Raw genomic sequence first — 16,995 nt, 5'->3', positions numbered from 1 at the left:
CAAATGCCTCCAAACGCCACCCGGGCACCCCCCACCACCACCAACAAACGTCTCCTCACAAACACAGACACACACACACACACACACACACACACACACACACACACACACACATACATTCACACACGTACTGAAAAAATCCCACAAAGCTCTCCAGTGGTGTGAAGTGATTAGCGAAAAGGCCTGGGCCACTATCTCTTTAAAGGGCCCATAAATTCGCCATCATTACAGAATCTGGCAGGCGGCTGGCGGGCGGGTGGCTTCCGCCCCGGCCGCTTTATCTCTCTCTGATTCAGTCAGTCAGGAGGGGAAGGAGGGGAAGGGGGGGGGGGGGTAGGGTTGGGCTGGGTGCATGTAGATCTGGCCTGGCTAGATTGTCATACTTAACAAACATTAATGATTCATTTCCTCTGCTGAGTCAAATAAGAGCGGCTAAAGGGATGTCTCGATTCATCTTATCAAACCTCCCCGGCAAATTAGCATTTTCCATATTCCCACTGATTTTTCCTTTTTTTTTTTTCTGCTCGGCTTTTCGGGCATTCAAAAACGTGGCATCTCTCCCATTTCCCTTTCTCTGATCGACGGGAAATTATTGCGGAGATATTCCCTCCCGCTGCCTGTTTTTTTTTTTTTTTTTTTTTCTGCCGAGGAGGATTTCCGATTACCTGCGAAATGGCACAAAGGCGGCGAGCATAATTAACTCGGGCTTGCTCTGTGTTTATGACTTTGGCGTTTTTCCGGCGCCCACTTTTTGATTCAAATGATTCCATTTCATTCAAGCGGTGGCTGTGGCTGGTCACGTGGCGGGTCAGTCCGCCTTGGCATTAACTAAACCAACTCGTAGCTATTCAGAGTTCCCATTCAGATGTGATAAGCTCAACCAGGGGGCTCTCTCTCTCTCTCTCTCTCTCTCTCTCTCTCTCTCTCTCTGGGCCTGCATCATAATGGGAGCATTTAGATGAATCGATGAATAAACTAGAGACCGCGGCGTGCCACTGTCCGTCATAGCAAATGATGGGCCGCTGTGTTGATCGGCGCACTTTGGTGCTTTTTTTCGTGCCGCGGATTGCCGCGCGGAATGAGAAAACGCTCATGAATACATGTTTGGTGAAGCTCTTTGAGAGGACAACACGTTTTAAATGTTTTTTTTTTTAATGCCTGTCTTTCCACACCACCTGGGATATGATTTCCACGTCGTTTGAACTTTCGGGACTACTAAGAGTCTGTTCACAGGGACCCCTGCCACATATGCCCCAGCTCTTCCAACAATAACAAGACCAAGTCCAAGTAACACAAAAAAACAGAAAAGAAGAAATGAAAGCAAGGTGAAATTTCACAATTTCTGTAAAAACCCGTTGGCGCTCTTGTGTAAATAAAAATGGCAGCTCTCTTCCAATTATAGCTCTCTGTGTGACAATGGTACATAAATCAGGACATGGGCCTCACACACTGCCATGGTGTTCACAAGCAAGCACAGCTCCATAAACGTGAAATTGACCACAGCGAAAGTTGTTTGAGGAGGGCTTCTTTAATCGCCAAGGAGATGTCAAGGTCGACTTAGTAGTGCAAGAGAGCCTCTTTTTCCCCCCTTCGTCTTCCGTGCTTTTTTGGGGGCGGGGGGGTGTGTGGGTGTGTGGGTGTGCCGCAAATCATGCAGGGATCTCAAGTGCTCTCTCACTCCCATCCAACCGTTCCACCTCCCCACCTCCACCTCCACCTCCATCCACACCTCCTCCTCCACCCCTCTCTTATTGCTCTGATTCATGTTTATTCACATGCTCTCGCAACGCCCGCTCATACCAAGCGGGGCCGGGGGGGTGGTGGGGTGGATTGAGGGGGGGGGGCGACTTCATTTCACACCACTGTATGTTGTTTCAACACCATTACGTGTGAAGCCGTCGAGAAGAGCCCCCCTCAATCATTTCATGGTACATGAGTATGCGGCCACTGTCGCCGCTGCCACTGGAGCTGAAACACTCTCCAAATAGTTTAAGGGTGGCCACTCAGTGGAACGCCACCGCTGCCAAGGCTGCAGATTGTGGACAGGCGGCCACGGAGAATAGGAATGAAGTGGAGAGATATGTCCCCCCTCCACCCACCCCCCCATCCGCCCCCTCCCTTTGTGCGTTTCCTTGAAAGAGTCTTGCTGTCATTTCACCCCCCCCCTTTTTTTTCTCAATCCAGGTTGGTTGAACGTGGCGCCATTTCATTCCGCAGCGGAACATCCATAAGCATGCTCTCTGGCGTCTCAATAAAAAGGACGGTGGTGCAATCCGCGCCATTGTCACGGCAGAACGGTGATGGGTGGCGAACTCCACAGATTGACGTGGCGATTAATGGCAGTCTGTGACAGAAAACGTTTTTTATAGCACAACTGCTGGAGCACAGTACTGGCAATGCCTGGGGCACTGGTTTTATGTACCAAGCGAGCAGAAGAAGTGATAAAAACATATATCTCGACTGTACCACAAGTCGTTTTCTGTAAAACGTTTTTTTTTTTTGTTCCCCCTCTCAAAAACGACTCACTGGAAAGGCAAGGGAAGACAGAAGGAAGCCGAAGGAGGAAGCCAAAGTGCTGTGAGTGTTGTTTTGGACGACGGCACCAAACAGCAGGGCTTCAAGCACGGAGGGCAGAAACGGCAGTGCGTGAGGAGGGGGGTTGTGTGAGGATGGACTGAGGATGACAAGAGGGCTGAGCCCCCTCAGCTTCAAGGTGCAACAGTTATCGCCCAACTCTCCCCTTGTTCCGGCTGGCAAGGGCAAGACGAGGAGGAAGGAGGACTTTCGGTGGCATTCAACTTGGTGACCTTTGTGCCTTTAAGCCGCTTTTCCTACTCCACGGCGCTCTTGATCAAAGTTAATAAGCGCTCCGTATGTTAATGAAAACGGCCGCTCCTCCTTTTGTGTTGCGACAGCTTTTTAATACCTATTATGGGCTGAAACTTTTAATGGAGGTTTTAGGTTTCCCCCCTGACAAGCCCATTTTTTTTGGGGGGGGGGGGGGGGGGGGAGAGTGACGACACAGATACAAGGGGCTAAGCTAAAGAGTGCACCCGAGCTGAGCGCCCAGAGATCCAGGCAGGGCGACTGCTTGCCCACGAGCCGTCCTCCTTACACACACACACACACACACGCGCGCACGCCAGCCCTTATTCTCCGCCACCAAAGCACCGACCAGATAAAGGGGCCGGGGGATGAGTGGCTGCCTTTAAAGCCCGACGTCTGACTCCGCAGTCGGCTAATTACACCGCGCCATCACATTTGAGAGGGTTAACTTAATGAAGTGGGCCCTCTCTCTCTCTCTCTCTCTCTCTCTCCTCCTTCTTCTCTTCCTATAGCACTGGAATAACATGGCGTAAACCGTCTTTAATGCCCAGGCAGGAAGGATTGCACAACGTTTAATTCACCCCGCACTTCTGCGCTAAGTGGGGTACATTTAAGCCACTCAGACGTTGGGCTAAATTAGTTTTAAAGAGATCTAATTGAGGAGCGGATCAAGGGGAGGGGGAAATGGCTACACCTGATGATTGCTCAAAAACTTTCCATGGCGAGAGAGAGAGAGAGAGAGAGAAAAGGGGAGCTTGGCCAAAGCACTGCTATGATGTGAAGGGGAGACTTAGCTGAGAATTAGCGCAGATAGGGGGAACTAAAAAAAATCTGACGAAAACAGCTTGTGCATTTAGTGACAATAAAAAGAAGATGACTTAAGTATCTAGGAAATTAAACAGTTGGAACTTTGGACAATCACTGCTCCGGGTTTGTGCAGAGGCATCAGAAATGCAGGAGGTTCTTCTACAGTAGGAAGATTTCCTGAGGCTTGGTGTTGGAGAAGACAATAGAAATATCAGCAGAGGGATTTGAGGGACTTTCCAACTACTTCTCACCACTGCTACGGCTTGTGTACTTAAATAGCTGTTTATGTGCTACAGTTAATTGACCCTATTGTGCCCTCAGTCTTTAGGGTTGGAATATACTTCATCAAATGTCAGGGCTCATTAGAAGAGTACTGATTAAAAAAAAAAAAACACGACACGAATTATAATTAATCTCTTGTATGGCAACTAGCACTGACTCTTTAACTTCACTTTTCATCTGAAGTCAAAGTTTTAAAACGCATCACTGGGATGTTCTGTATATTACAGTGGAGGAACGAGGTTGCATTCAAACTGTTAAGAACACTTCTTTAGTAAACTGTCTGTTCCGGGCTTTATATAAGAAATACAATGTTAGCTAATGTTACTTATCAATTCCCCGCTTCTTCATGATCAAAGGGAAATAGAATAACTGTCTATATTTTGTAATTTAGGATCAAACATGACAAAATGAAAATGTGGAGGGCTCAGGCTAGGCTTTTGGGGCCACTTCAGGCGTATTTGTTTTGCAAGACGTGTGTAGGCCGCACTGGGGTAAAAACGCAGACTGCATGTCGTGGGAGCTGCAAAATGTCAAATGGTGCTTTACCGTCTCATGCATATGCATTCATACATTATGTGGGTCAGGGGCAGTGTCAGTGTCAGTGTCAGTTTTGTGTCAAAAAGATGGGAGGAAAAGCGTAAAATGAGCCATTAGGTATTCCCTTGTATGTGCGAAAACATACCCATACCCATGAAAGTGTAATGGATGCCAGCTAGCTAGCTGTGCTTGTCGAACGTTGGTAAACCTCAATCCCCTACGCCCCAAGAGCGCTGCTGGCATGAAAGCTATAGTAGCCTGAGCTTTTGGCTGGATTGTTAGCGCGCTCCACTCCCGATCCAAGGTGCTGCTGTCTCGCGAGTTCGAGTCCGGGCGTGTGCTGGGCTTGACCACGGTGGTTCCACCCAACGCAGGGTACAATAGCCTATGGGCACATGTGGTTAGAGCAGAACTAGTGCTCTTCATTATCTCCCTGCTTGTTGACATCATGTATTGTATTATTTCATGATCGCTAAACGTTTGATTCCTTTTAATGTTGTCATCATCAGTTAACTTCATTCAACTGCGCTTGTGATTTAAGTGTGTTGTTCAGTTGTTAACATTCGTAAAATTGCGGTAAGGGGTGGAGAAAGGTGCTGATTACCCAATGAACTGCATGTTCTAAACGTCACAGTGTGCGATTTCCGCGGGTTGGCCATGGCACGGATAACACTACGTTTGCAAATGTATGTATGACAGTCAAGGACATGAAATAAGCGATACATATTATGGACTATTTCTAACCCAATACAAAATGTATTTATAATATAAACTTGGAAAGCGGATGTGTGAAAATTGGTGCTCCTCTGTGAGCATTTTAACATTTCAACATGAAAAAAAAACCCAGGGCTTTGCAAAGGCTACGGCATCACAATTAGCTAATTATGAGCCGAGCTCCATCAATATTCATGTTCTGATGCTATGCGCCTTTTATGTCCTAACAAAAGAGAAATTACTATTGCGATGCATAGCCTGTGTCGCACAAGAAAAGGATTTCTTTCAAGGTGTTTCTCTACGAGCCAGCTCCCTCAAGGCATGCTCCCATACATGTGCATGCATACTCAGACTGTCTTCATCAGGAAGGCTCCCTTTGTGCAGTACTGGTGGAGGAACACAGTAAGCTCTGTTAACCAGTCAGATAAGTGGCATAGGCAGACAAGAGAGGGTGAAGTCTACTGGGTCATTTGTCGGTGGTGAAGTTGTGTGTGTGTGTGTGTGTGTGTGTGTGTGTGAGAGAGAGAGAGAGAGAGAGAGACAGAAAGAGAGAGGGAGATTATACAGTATGACAGTAGAGGTGATATGAATTAAACTCAGAAACAAATTTTAAAAGGTGCAGAAAGATAATCAAACTGAGAAGGAGCTTTGATCTAAATCCTCTTCTTCCTGACAAACCCTCTTGGACACAGTAACACACACACACACACACACACACACACGCAGGCACACACACACACACACACACACACACACACACACACACACACACTACACACTACACACTACACACACACTCACACTCACTCACAGGCAACCCTTATGGTACCTGGCTGGTATTAGATAGTGAAGCAGCCAGCAATGTGGCTGCCATCTCCCAGATCAAACTCCTGCTCTTAGGTACATAGTGGGAATCAGATATCAAACAGAATGCTTTGAAACCTGGGCAAGAGAGGTGCTGGAGAAATTCCCACACCATTACCGTCACTGCCAAGCCACTTGGTGCTCGTGGTTCAAACGAGCACAAAAGCTCATCAATAGGAGCTTTGGGCTCGCAGCTGGGTGCATTGTAAATCATTAACACAATTGAAAGTGCATTGTTCATTTTTTGATTCTGTTAATAGGTTCTGTCAGTGTGTGCAAATGAATTTATTGCTTACCTGAATATTTGATGCCGCCAAAGTAAATAAATTGTGGACGAGTTAAGCGGCATGAAAAAAATCATGGCTGGCATACCTACTGGCTCGCCATTCGCTGAGCGCAAAACAAAACAAAACAACGGTGGGGAGGGGGGTTCTCTGGAGTGAGATAAATACTCATGGTGGGATACGGTGAGGAAGAGGATGATGAGAGTGTGAGTGGGTGAGGAGGAGGAAGGCTTACCTTTGTTACAGAAGTAGTCCATGCCCTCACAGCTCAGGTTCTCGGGCTCAAAGTCGCCGCCGAAGCCCTCTTCCGTGGAGAACTCCTCTTTGGCCACCAGCTCGCTCTCCTCGGACACACACTCCTCTTCCTCCTCTTCAAGGCCATCGTCCAGAGGACCTGCGCACGGGGCGAGCGGAACGAAGCGGTGAAGAAGAAGAAGAAGAAGAAAAAAGACAGAAAAAGAAAAAATCTCCTGAATTATACAATTGCATGAAAGAGCCATTTGAGCCATTTGAATACCGTGCCCGTCATTGACCTTTGAAGCTCCCCGCGCTTTAACCAGCGTAGCCCGAAGCGAGATGAACCGAGAGCCAGAGGGGTCTAATGCGGACGACGCAGGAAAGAGACGTGAAACCAAATGCCATCAATGTCCTTTCAGTCACACAGAATAAAAAAAAAAGGCATCCGCCAGATAAGTGAATGTAAATGTTAGGACAACACAGCGGAGCGGGGGGGTACAGGGGAGTTTAGCGAAGGATTACAGCAGGCTAGCTTTGAGGGTTCCTCTTAGCGTGGAGTGTGCAGACCTTCCTGGAAATATCTGAGTCACAGTTCACCAAGGATGACTCAGCAGTCGCTACTCAATGAGCTACGAGAGACAGAGGAGAGGATGAGAGCTGTCACCAATGATCCCTGCCTCCTTCAGAAAGCACATGTGCCCGCACACACACACACACACAGGCACACACATACACTCTCACACACACACACACACACACACACATAGATATATTGCTACACCACCTAACACACTGTCACCAGATGAGTTGTTTTCCTACAAGAATAGCACTAGGTTTTGCATATGCATTATTCCTATTTGCTTGCCTTATGTACTGCAGCGTTAGACAAAGGTGTGAAATGAAACAGCCAAAGTCTTGCCGAGCGACATATTCAAAGCTTGGTAGAGTCGCCGAATTCTGCTTATTCAATTGAATAATTTTTCTATCTATTGTAAAATAGCTCTTAGGTATCTACCCTGCTCCACCTTGATAGAGAGAAGAAGAAGGGGAAAAAAAGCTCTTTGTGAGGGGGATTTCTGCTCGCCGAAAGCCACCTGACTCCAAGCCAGGGTGCATTCCTCTGTGTGTCTGTATCAGTAGCTAAACAAGTCAGCTCTGGAGGGGTGTGTGTGTGTGTGTGTGTGTGTGTGTGTGTGTGTGTGTGTGTGTGTTCAGGGGGGCAGCGGAGGAAAAGTTCCTCTTTGACTGCCTCATGACTTTTCGCACCAACGCTAGCATAGGGAGGTGGAGAGAAAATACTTTTATTAATTTGTTCGCCTTATCACAGGGTACAATGTTGATTTTCCATTTACATTCCATGCCTCCAGGTAATACACCAGTGCAATCTTAAAGGAGACATTTTTTTCCATGTGATTAATTTTCCCCCCTCTGTGCAATATTATTTCTTTAAATCTAAATGATTTCCCAGTTTTGCTTGTAGCTGTACATCTCTTATGGTAGTGGATTTGCATATTGCCACTTTTTGCTTCAATCAAGGGCATTGATGGAATTACTGCTACCTGAATTATATTACCGCGGGAAAAAAAATGACAGCCATTTAAATGTAACATACACAAAACCATCCTTCCTCAGTGAATACAATCGTTGCATTTTTACCAAAACACTACTAAATGCACAAGGTGTGCACATAAAATTGTTTGTTTTGCACATTTAAGCAAATAATTGGGACACAAAATGGTTGTCTTTTTTAAAAAGAAAAAAAACCCAGACGTATTTGAACATAACATCTAATGTGGGCTACACTGTACTCAGCAATAACATTGCCATACTGTCTGGTCTAATAGGATATGAGTATGTCGACTGTTTTGTTCCCACTTCCTTGGAGCCTCATCTCTCTCTGTCACACACTCAAACTGAGAGGAGAGAGTGTGCTGGCTTGGCCCAAGATGCTGCGATCTCCTCTCCGCACTCTCACAACCTGCCCTATTGGAATGTGATAGTGAAGGGGGGCAAAATAAAGAAAGAATACTTTCTCAAAAAAATTAAAAAAGAAAGATCAGGCATTCGGGTGCTCCTGTTCGCACGCACACACGCACGCACCGCGCCTCATAAAAGCCCCCCCACCGATCTGGGCCAACAGCGGCGTTCTTTTCACCCGGGCTCGCACATTAGCCCTTTGTAGCGCGGGCCTCCGCCACTGAAGCGCCGCACATGAAAAGAATTAGCACACAACGCTCACCTCTAATAGATGCCGCGAGAAGGGGGGAGCGAGTGTCACTTTAAACGAGGATACAGCGCTTTTTTTTAATGTTTTTTGGTGATCTTATCGGACGCTTTTCTGCATGAGGTGAGAGAGGCGTGAAGTACCTTGATATTCAGAGACAGATCTACAGGAGCGATAGCGGCGAAGAAGCGAATTGTTGTCGAACGGAGCGCCGAAGACATTTGTATTTACAGAAACCTGGCACACTCTGACATCGTTCTCGTTTCTTAGAAGGCAATGCGAGAAATACACGCTGCAGACTTGGGGGGGGGGGGGGGGGGGGGCGAATAACCAGGTTTATCAGGCCACTACTGTACAACAATCAGACAGGAGCCGAGATGAGAACTATTTTCATAAAGCTTCCCCACCATACCCGCAATACAAACTTAATACTGCACTGCATTCAAATAAACAGAACTCAAAAACGATAGGATTGAACTTCTTCAACCAAAAGACCGACTAATAGACAAACTAGATCAGAGCAGATTATTTATTCAAAATTCAGAGTAGTGTCTTTTTTTCCCCCCCAAAGGGCTACTCTGCCAGACCTGCGTTGACTACCAAACTTCGAACCCGCACCACATGTTTAGCTTATTATACAGTATTCATTGCATGGAGAGAGACCTGAAATAATTTCACAGACAGCAAACGATAAGAATAATGACTTTCTAAACGACCAGCACCACACTCTTGGCTCATTTTCTGATAGTGGCCTTCTCTCCGCTATATTTAGTTGTGTACTGTTTAAAACCCTGTCACATTCAGTATCCTGGAACACCAGTATGTTTCCACGGGGAGGTGATCAGAGGTTTGGGGGAGCAGAGGGGGGGGTGGGGGGGGGTGGGGGGGGGGTGGAAGTAGAATGGACACAACGCTGCCCCGCAGCTCTTTCTAAAGGTCACTTATTTACTCCCGAGTGCCAAGTTGCGCTGCTTTCACTTAACATGTAAGACCTTGTTAAGAGTAAGAGTGGCTAAAGACCAAAAAGAACTGGCTCGCAGAGAATGCATTCAGGTTTGTGTTTTTTTATACACTGATTCTGTATTGAAACATGAGTGTAGAGAGAGAGAGAGAGAGAGAGAGTGGGAGAAACAGGCATGACCGGCTAAACCTCTATAGCTAAGCCTTTTGTGTTTTGAGCTGACCATCCCCTGGGGAAAAGGTTCAACTCAATAGAATCCGTTGGCTCAAAACACATCAAGGCCACCTATGCTCACACTTGTAGGCATCAAGCCAGTCACTGAGCTAAATCTACATTTACTCGTCGACCTGCCTTAAACCGATGTTTGAACCGATGCAAGTTTTCTTGATATAAAAATCCTAAGAATTAATCTGAAACTCGACCGTGAAATCATGACGTAATCGGCCCGTAATTTAGCGTTGCTACGCCGTATGGCCGGTCGGTGCTTTAGACGGCGAATGGTCAAGGGGCCTCATGACACATCAGCAGGGACCACAGTATCCGCAGACTCCACAGCGGGACACCAGCAACACAAACTGGGCCTTCTCTCCTCCGGCCCCTAATTAAGGTGGACGCAATTGAACCGGACAGAACAAAGCGGCGGATCTCCAGAAATGTGAAAACTGTTAGTTTCTTTTCCCCTGCGCCCACCTACACCAGTTTATTTTTTGAGCGTTGTGTGTGTGGGGTTTTTTTTGTTTTGTTTTTATTGACTTTCCCCAAGCTCGGCGTGGACAAAGGGAGCAGGCTTGGCCCGGGGATAAAGAGGGAGCGGAGCACCTGGGAGAGCCTGAGCGGGAGGATGCATAATGCGGCCGCCCCGCGCTGGGGGGACGAGCGGTCCAGGCGCTGCCAAGGCCGGGGCCAGCCGCAAGCCCCTTTGTGCCTGGGCAGATACCGCTGAGGTTCTGGACTTTCCAGACACAGAAACAGAACGCGCGCACACACACACACACACACACACACACACATACACACACACACACACACATACAGATAAACACACAACCAACCATCCACCCACCCACTCTCTCTTTCACACACACACACACACACACACACACACACACACACACACATACATATATGCAGATAAACACACAACCCCCCCCCCCACACACACACACTTCTACTTCTACTACATCTACTACAATAAACAAAAAGGAGCTCAAAGACTCTTTCCCTCCGACTAGAAAACAACAACAAAAAAATCCTTGCACAATAGCAGAGCAGCACTGCCACCTGTAAAGCCGTGATTGCAGGACAGAGCTCCTTTCGGCGTGAGAGGGGACGAGTGGTCAGTCAAAGAGGGTCACACACACACCGCCTGCATTCTCTCCCTCTTCTCCTCCCGCTGGAGTGGATGATGAAGCAGCAGCAGCACCACCACCACCACCAGCACCAGCAGAGGAGGGGGAAGGGTGGAGGAGGTGAAGGAGGAGGAGGAGGAGGAGGAGGTGGAGGAGGAGGAGGGGTAATAGGACAGGGGGCCAATATGTTCTCGTGATGCACGCACGTCGGTTCTAATGACCTCGGGGATCCGGCGAGGGCCTCTGGCAGCTTAGGAGCCAGCCCAGTGTATATGCGTTACAGGGCTCCAGCCTGTAATTTAATCCTTCATCGGCGTAATAAAATAGATAGCATTTTACGTGATTCTTATTGGCTTAATGTGTTACAGGAACCCTCGGTGGGATTATTCATCGTGCAACTCTTTTCTTTCGTATGAATCACAGGGAGGAAAAAAGAAAAACAGAGAGAAAGGGAAGAAAGAGAGAGGGAGAGAGAGGTGGGGAGAGAGACAGAATGTTCTCAGGTCATACGTACACTCTATGATCAAACCCAGTGTAGAGCTAATGCTGCAATGCTAGTCCAGAGAAAATTGCCATCTGTGGTATCTTACATGGCTCAGTCTATTTGGTTTGTAATTGTGTGTCTGTATGTGTGTCTGTATGTGTGTGTGTGTGTGTGTGTGTGTGTGTGTGTGTGTGCGTGTGTGTGTGTGTGTGAGGGGGGGGGGGGCGTATGTGTATGTGTGTGTGTGTGTGCATGTGTTTGTGTTTGTGAGACAGGGTGGAACAGCATCAGCCTGAGATTGATGTGTTTTCAGGGCCGCTGTCTGTGACCGGGAATAAGCAGTGCTATTGTTTAACTTGATTTTCCGGTTGCTAAGCAATGTAATTCTGGTGATTAGAAATGGCTGCGTTCCTAAAGTTGGGCACTTACAATCAACAGTCAACAAACTGTTACGGGAACTCTGCACCGAGACCCACACATTAAATTGCCACAGGGGGAAAAAAAAGAGAAAGCGAGAGTGGATGAGTGTGTGTTTGTGTGTGTGAGTGTGTGTGTGTGTGTGTGTGTGTGTGTGTGTGTGTGTGTGTTGGGGGGGGGGGGGGGGGTGAAGTAATCTGAGGATGACAGGACACACCCTTTTGGAAAGCAGCGGATCGTCTCCAGCACTGATGACACAGCAGCCCCGTCGGCATGCCTACGGATGACATCGCTCACCCGCCCTGGGGTTCACATGACCTTGGCGCTCGCCGAGGTACACAAGCGAACCGAGTCCGGGAGGTAGAAATGTATTTTTTTTTTACACAAAGAAGCTGTTGTTAATTCAACGCGAGGTATCTGCTGTTTACATCTACATTGAAAGTGACAATGGAATGGCAAAAAACTGCGGCGGGGGAAGACTGAAGCGAATTTTCTTTAGCCGAGTGATTGCTATGGACGAATCAAACAAACTCTCTTTACTAAATGTCACAAGCATGGTGGCCCGATTTGGGGCATCGGGATGAGGGGGAAAAAAGACCAGTTTTACAGCCTAATTAGGTCATTTTTGCTGAATGTGTTTCAGTAAAAATTTAAAGTTCCATGATTCAGTGATTAAATGAAATCGCCCACAGAAGCCAAATCCATCAAAAGTGACTGCCTTGGCATGGCGTGTGAACTTCAGCACGGACAGACAGAGAAAAAAAAAAAAAAAACGACCGCAAAGAAGAAGAAGGGGGGAAAAAAGTTGAGTTTGGGGAGTTAAAGCTTTGTTGGCCCGTGCTTCTTTTTTTTCTTTTTTTCCCCGTCCCCCACCCACTCCACCCCCACCCCCACCCCGATGCTACATTCGTGAGGATATTAAAGGGAAATAGCTCGCTTCTATTTTCTTTATCCAGCGAATTGGAATTGGAATGGCATGAGAAATGCACTGGCATTTTGACTGGGGCCCATTAAAATGCTGGAGGCCCCTCTAAAGCGTGCCTTTGGGCGATGGCAGATGCCAGTGTCTCTCTCTGTGTGTGTGTGTGTGTGTGTGTGTGTGTGTGTGTGTGTGTGTGTGTGAGTGTGTGTGGATGTGTGTGTGTGTGGCAGGCCGGGCCGAGCCTCGCTTTGCTCTCCGCACGCAGAGGTACACCCAACTGGCAGCCTCGCGCTCTCTATTAGAGGCCCAGGGTCGTCCTCCAAATGTTAGACACCAATAAAAGGGAGACAAGCCGTCTGAAGCTCAGGTGCGAACTCTTTATTAGCTTCCCCCCTCTCATTTGAGTGCATCCCAATTTCTCTCTCTCTCTCTCTCTCTTTCCTCTTTCTGTCGTTTTTTTTCCTTTCTTGTTTTTGGTGTGTGTGTGTGTGTGTGTGTGTGTGTGTGTGTGTGTAAATCTGTGTGTGCGTCCTGAATCGTGTCCAAAGCAGCCCAAACAGATTACTGAATAAAAAACGGACAGACTGAATGACCAAATGTCCTCACGCATACCGCCAACTCGTTCCTGTTCGACAGCCTAACTAGTGTTTCTTTTGTGGTCTTTCACTTGGCTTCTCATTCTCTCGTTCCTTTTGACTTGTATTAAGAGCTCCACTATGCGCTCAGGCAAGATGTAAAAGCACTGTTTGGGTCATGGCTTCAGATTTGTGGTTAATAGGTATCACTGGCGGGAGTGAGGCAGGCATTTCACTTGATCATCTCTGGACTCTGACAAAGTCAAAACAGCTCCGACATTTCAATTCCATTTGGGATGAATCAGAATTTAGACAGACATCTGTGCACACTTAAGTCGACCCAAAAATGGCATCTATTGTAAAACAAAGAGTCGAAAAGCAGAAAAAGCCTTAAACAAACTCAACTGACTTGCTTAGCATGCTAACCCATTTCATGCTAACAAGTATGCCTCCTGTATTATTCTCTTCAGTTTCAATCCTCTTCGAATCACAAAGGGTTAACTCCAATGCTCCAATGAGCCTTCAGTCAAGGAAATATCATTTCAAAGACAATCGGAGAGGCTTTGGAGAAAATGATTAGTTTATCAAGTAGTGTAGATAAAACAATATTTTTGCCCCCATCAAGGAAATTTCCATGAAATGGATATATCTGAGATGCCAATTTCATTTCAACACTAAAAGGAAGGGGAGTTTCTTTAGCAATAAATTTCTCATTAATTCTATTCTAATTTGCCTCTGGTTCCTATTTCCACTATTGATAGTTCCACTTCTTAATACCCCAGATAAAAAAGCTCACTGCTCAAACTCGACGGAGACTGCCATGACTGATAAGATCTAAATATTACCCATGCCAAAAAGAAGTGTGAAGTCTGATGAACAATTCAAAAGAACAATTCTTTATGGATCAGCTAAATCTTTTCCACTTTTTAATTAAAAGTAAAGAAAATAGAAGTTAATTATCCTGTAAAGATTAGCTGGTGGGCATCTTTCTGTAAATTAGTTCTAATTAAAAGGAAATTGTCAAATGACATTCAAAGTGCTGTCCTTTAAAACAGAGAGAGCGAGAGGGAGAGAGAGAGACAGAGAGAGAGAGAGAGAGAGAGAGAGAGTGAGTGAGAGAGAGAGAGAGCGAGAGAGAGAGAGAGAGACTGACTTTTTTTTTGACGCTCCCTTAATTCTTGATCTGGTCATAGGAAGCTTAGAGTTAGGAGATTAGAATGCTCTCTGTGACTCTCTTTCCTCTCCAGACATGGCGGGTGGAGGTGGAGGGTGGTGGGGGAGTAGAGAACCTTCAGCTCCCCAGCCACAGTGCACCATCGCAGGCCATCACCGCTGACAGGCCAGCCTCTAGCGATCCCAGCCCCCCCCTCCTTTCCCCACCCCCCACCCACGCCTGACCCAGGGACTCCATTGATGGTTGTGTCTGATCTGCCTCATCGGAGGGTTAACGCCTCAGCCGCGCCTAACGGGAAGACTCCTGCGTCTCGTCTCATCTCCCGCAGCCTTCAGAACACGGCGGCCGCCGTTACTGCTGCTGCTGCATGACGACTGCTGATGTCAAATATTTCACGCGGGTTTCGTCATCCGGTGATTTCTGTTATGTGTCCTCCACTGCCAGAAGTGAGTCTATTCCAGGGAGACGCGCTACTAGCTCCTGGCTGTGCTGATGGGGCTTGCTGATGCAAAGGGGGCAGACTTTCCATTTGACCACCGAAATGCATTGTTAGATCTTTGATGCACTTTTTTTTGATCACGTTATCACTTAAGTTCACAATCTTGCAAGATTGCAAGATTAGACTAAGTGCAACATTTTAGAATATTTAACATTGCACATAGGATTATCAAGAGGCACGTGATTGTTATGAGATGTGCAATGTGTTATTTTCATTATGGCACTGTGAATTTCATCATTCCAAGAATAAACCCAGGGAGATAATTACACTATCATTGATATTGTATGAGTGTAGTCCTGACTTGCTTTTATGTGTGCTGTAACCAAGGAGGAGGAATACTGTGAACTCCAGTTAAGCAACCCACCGGAAGGTGTGTCTCTCTGTATGTGTGTGTGTGTGTGTGTGTGTGTGTGTGTGTGTGTGTGTGTGTGTGTTTGTGTGTGTGTGTGTGTGTGTGTGTGTGTGTGTGTGTGTGTGTGTATATGTATGTGTGTATATGCATTCGCATGTGTGTGTGTGTGTGTGTGTGTGTGTTTATGAGCGTGAGAGAGAAAGAACAAACAGAGAATTTAACACAACAGCCTGTGTCGGCACAGTCACCTTGTCAAGCTCATTACTTAACAACTAGCTCTGCAGCCTCTAATTACCCTTCAAGTGAAAAGCATACGTCTGCAGTGACGCTTGACATCGCTCTCACCAGAGAGAGGAGAGGAAGTGAGCGGAAAAGAGAGAGAGAGAGAGAGAGAGAGAGAGATACAGACAGACAGAGAGAGAGAGAGGGAGGGAGAGCTTCAGTAAGACTAAGAGGCAGACTCTCCAAAGGGAGAGATGGATGTTCCCCCTGTAAAAAAGCGAAGGAGTGTGGAAGTGTGACCTTTACTTGGAGCCGATAGGAGAGAGAGAGAGCTTCTGTCAAAAGACTCCTTCAGAGATGACAATCCAGCGCACCAGTCCCCAGCCTTGACAGGGCACAGACTTAAAGAGGAACCCTGCAGTGACCTGCTGATCCTCACCCTCCAAATGAGAAGATGTCCATCACCAGCAAGCTGCTCTGTGTACTGCACAGCACTGGACATTTTTATATCAAAAAGAAATAAAATACAAATAAAAAATCAGGTAAATTCAAATAAATACAAGCAGAAGTTTATTATTATCATTATTATTATTATTATTATTATTACTATTATTAATAATAATAATAATAGCAATAATAATAATAATATTAATACATCTATTTTAATTCAAAGCCACTCAGAAATTAACTGGGTTCTTTCTTGGCCTATCTTAAACCTCTCTACCCAGTTTCAAAAAAAAGTGGCGTTTGTTTCGAGTAATCCTGCTGACAAACAGAGACAGACAGACAACTAGACTGACAGACAAACAACCAGACACACAAACACCAACACAAACCAAACCGAAAACATATCCTCCTTGGTGGAGCTAAAAAACAATAGCAATAGTAAAAAGCCACAGAAAATGACAAGCTCCTATTGAAATGACAAAGCACAAAGAGCCTTCTGTGCGTGACAATTGTATCACTCCAAACCCACTGAGGATACTCCAACCTAAATATCACAGCCCCCCGTTTTACAAAATGCCTCCGTATTACAAGCAAATTACTAGTGCGGGAGCAGGAAGCTGCAGAGGAACAAAGACAGGGAGCCATAATTATATCTTGGCGTGTACGGCATGTCAATGGGCACCTTCCTTCTGGAGGCCAATCCCATGGGGCCCTCAAGGCATCAGAGTGATGGCCAAATTATTTTGCGCTCGGCTGCGGCGGCGTCGAGGCCCGCCTATTACCATATTTACCGGTGGGGGCATTCTGACAACGGCGCC

General features: G+C 46.6%; 1 protein-coding gene across 1 annotated transcript in view; it reads right to left on the bottom strand.

The window, feature by feature from the left end:
- Positions 1 to 16,995, bottom strand: part of zfpm2a (zinc finger protein, FOG family member 2a) — a 135,610-nt gene that overhangs the window by 86,779 nt on the left and 31,836 nt on the right. Inside the window, exon 2 of the mRNA XM_062537743.1 lies at positions 6,550 to 6,708. Coding sequence (XP_062393727.1) covers positions 6,550 to 6,708 — 159 coding nt within the window. The remainder of the gene's footprint in view (positions 1 to 6,549; positions 6,709 to 16,995) is intronic.

This window comes from Sardina pilchardus, chromosome 6 (genome assembly GCF_963854185.1).
Source record: "Sardina pilchardus chromosome 6, fSarPil1.1, whole genome shotgun sequence".
NCBI lineage: Eukaryota > Metazoa > Chordata > Actinopteri > Clupeiformes > Clupeidae > Sardina > Sardina pilchardus.
This window is presented reverse-complemented; position numbering and strand designations above follow the sequence as displayed.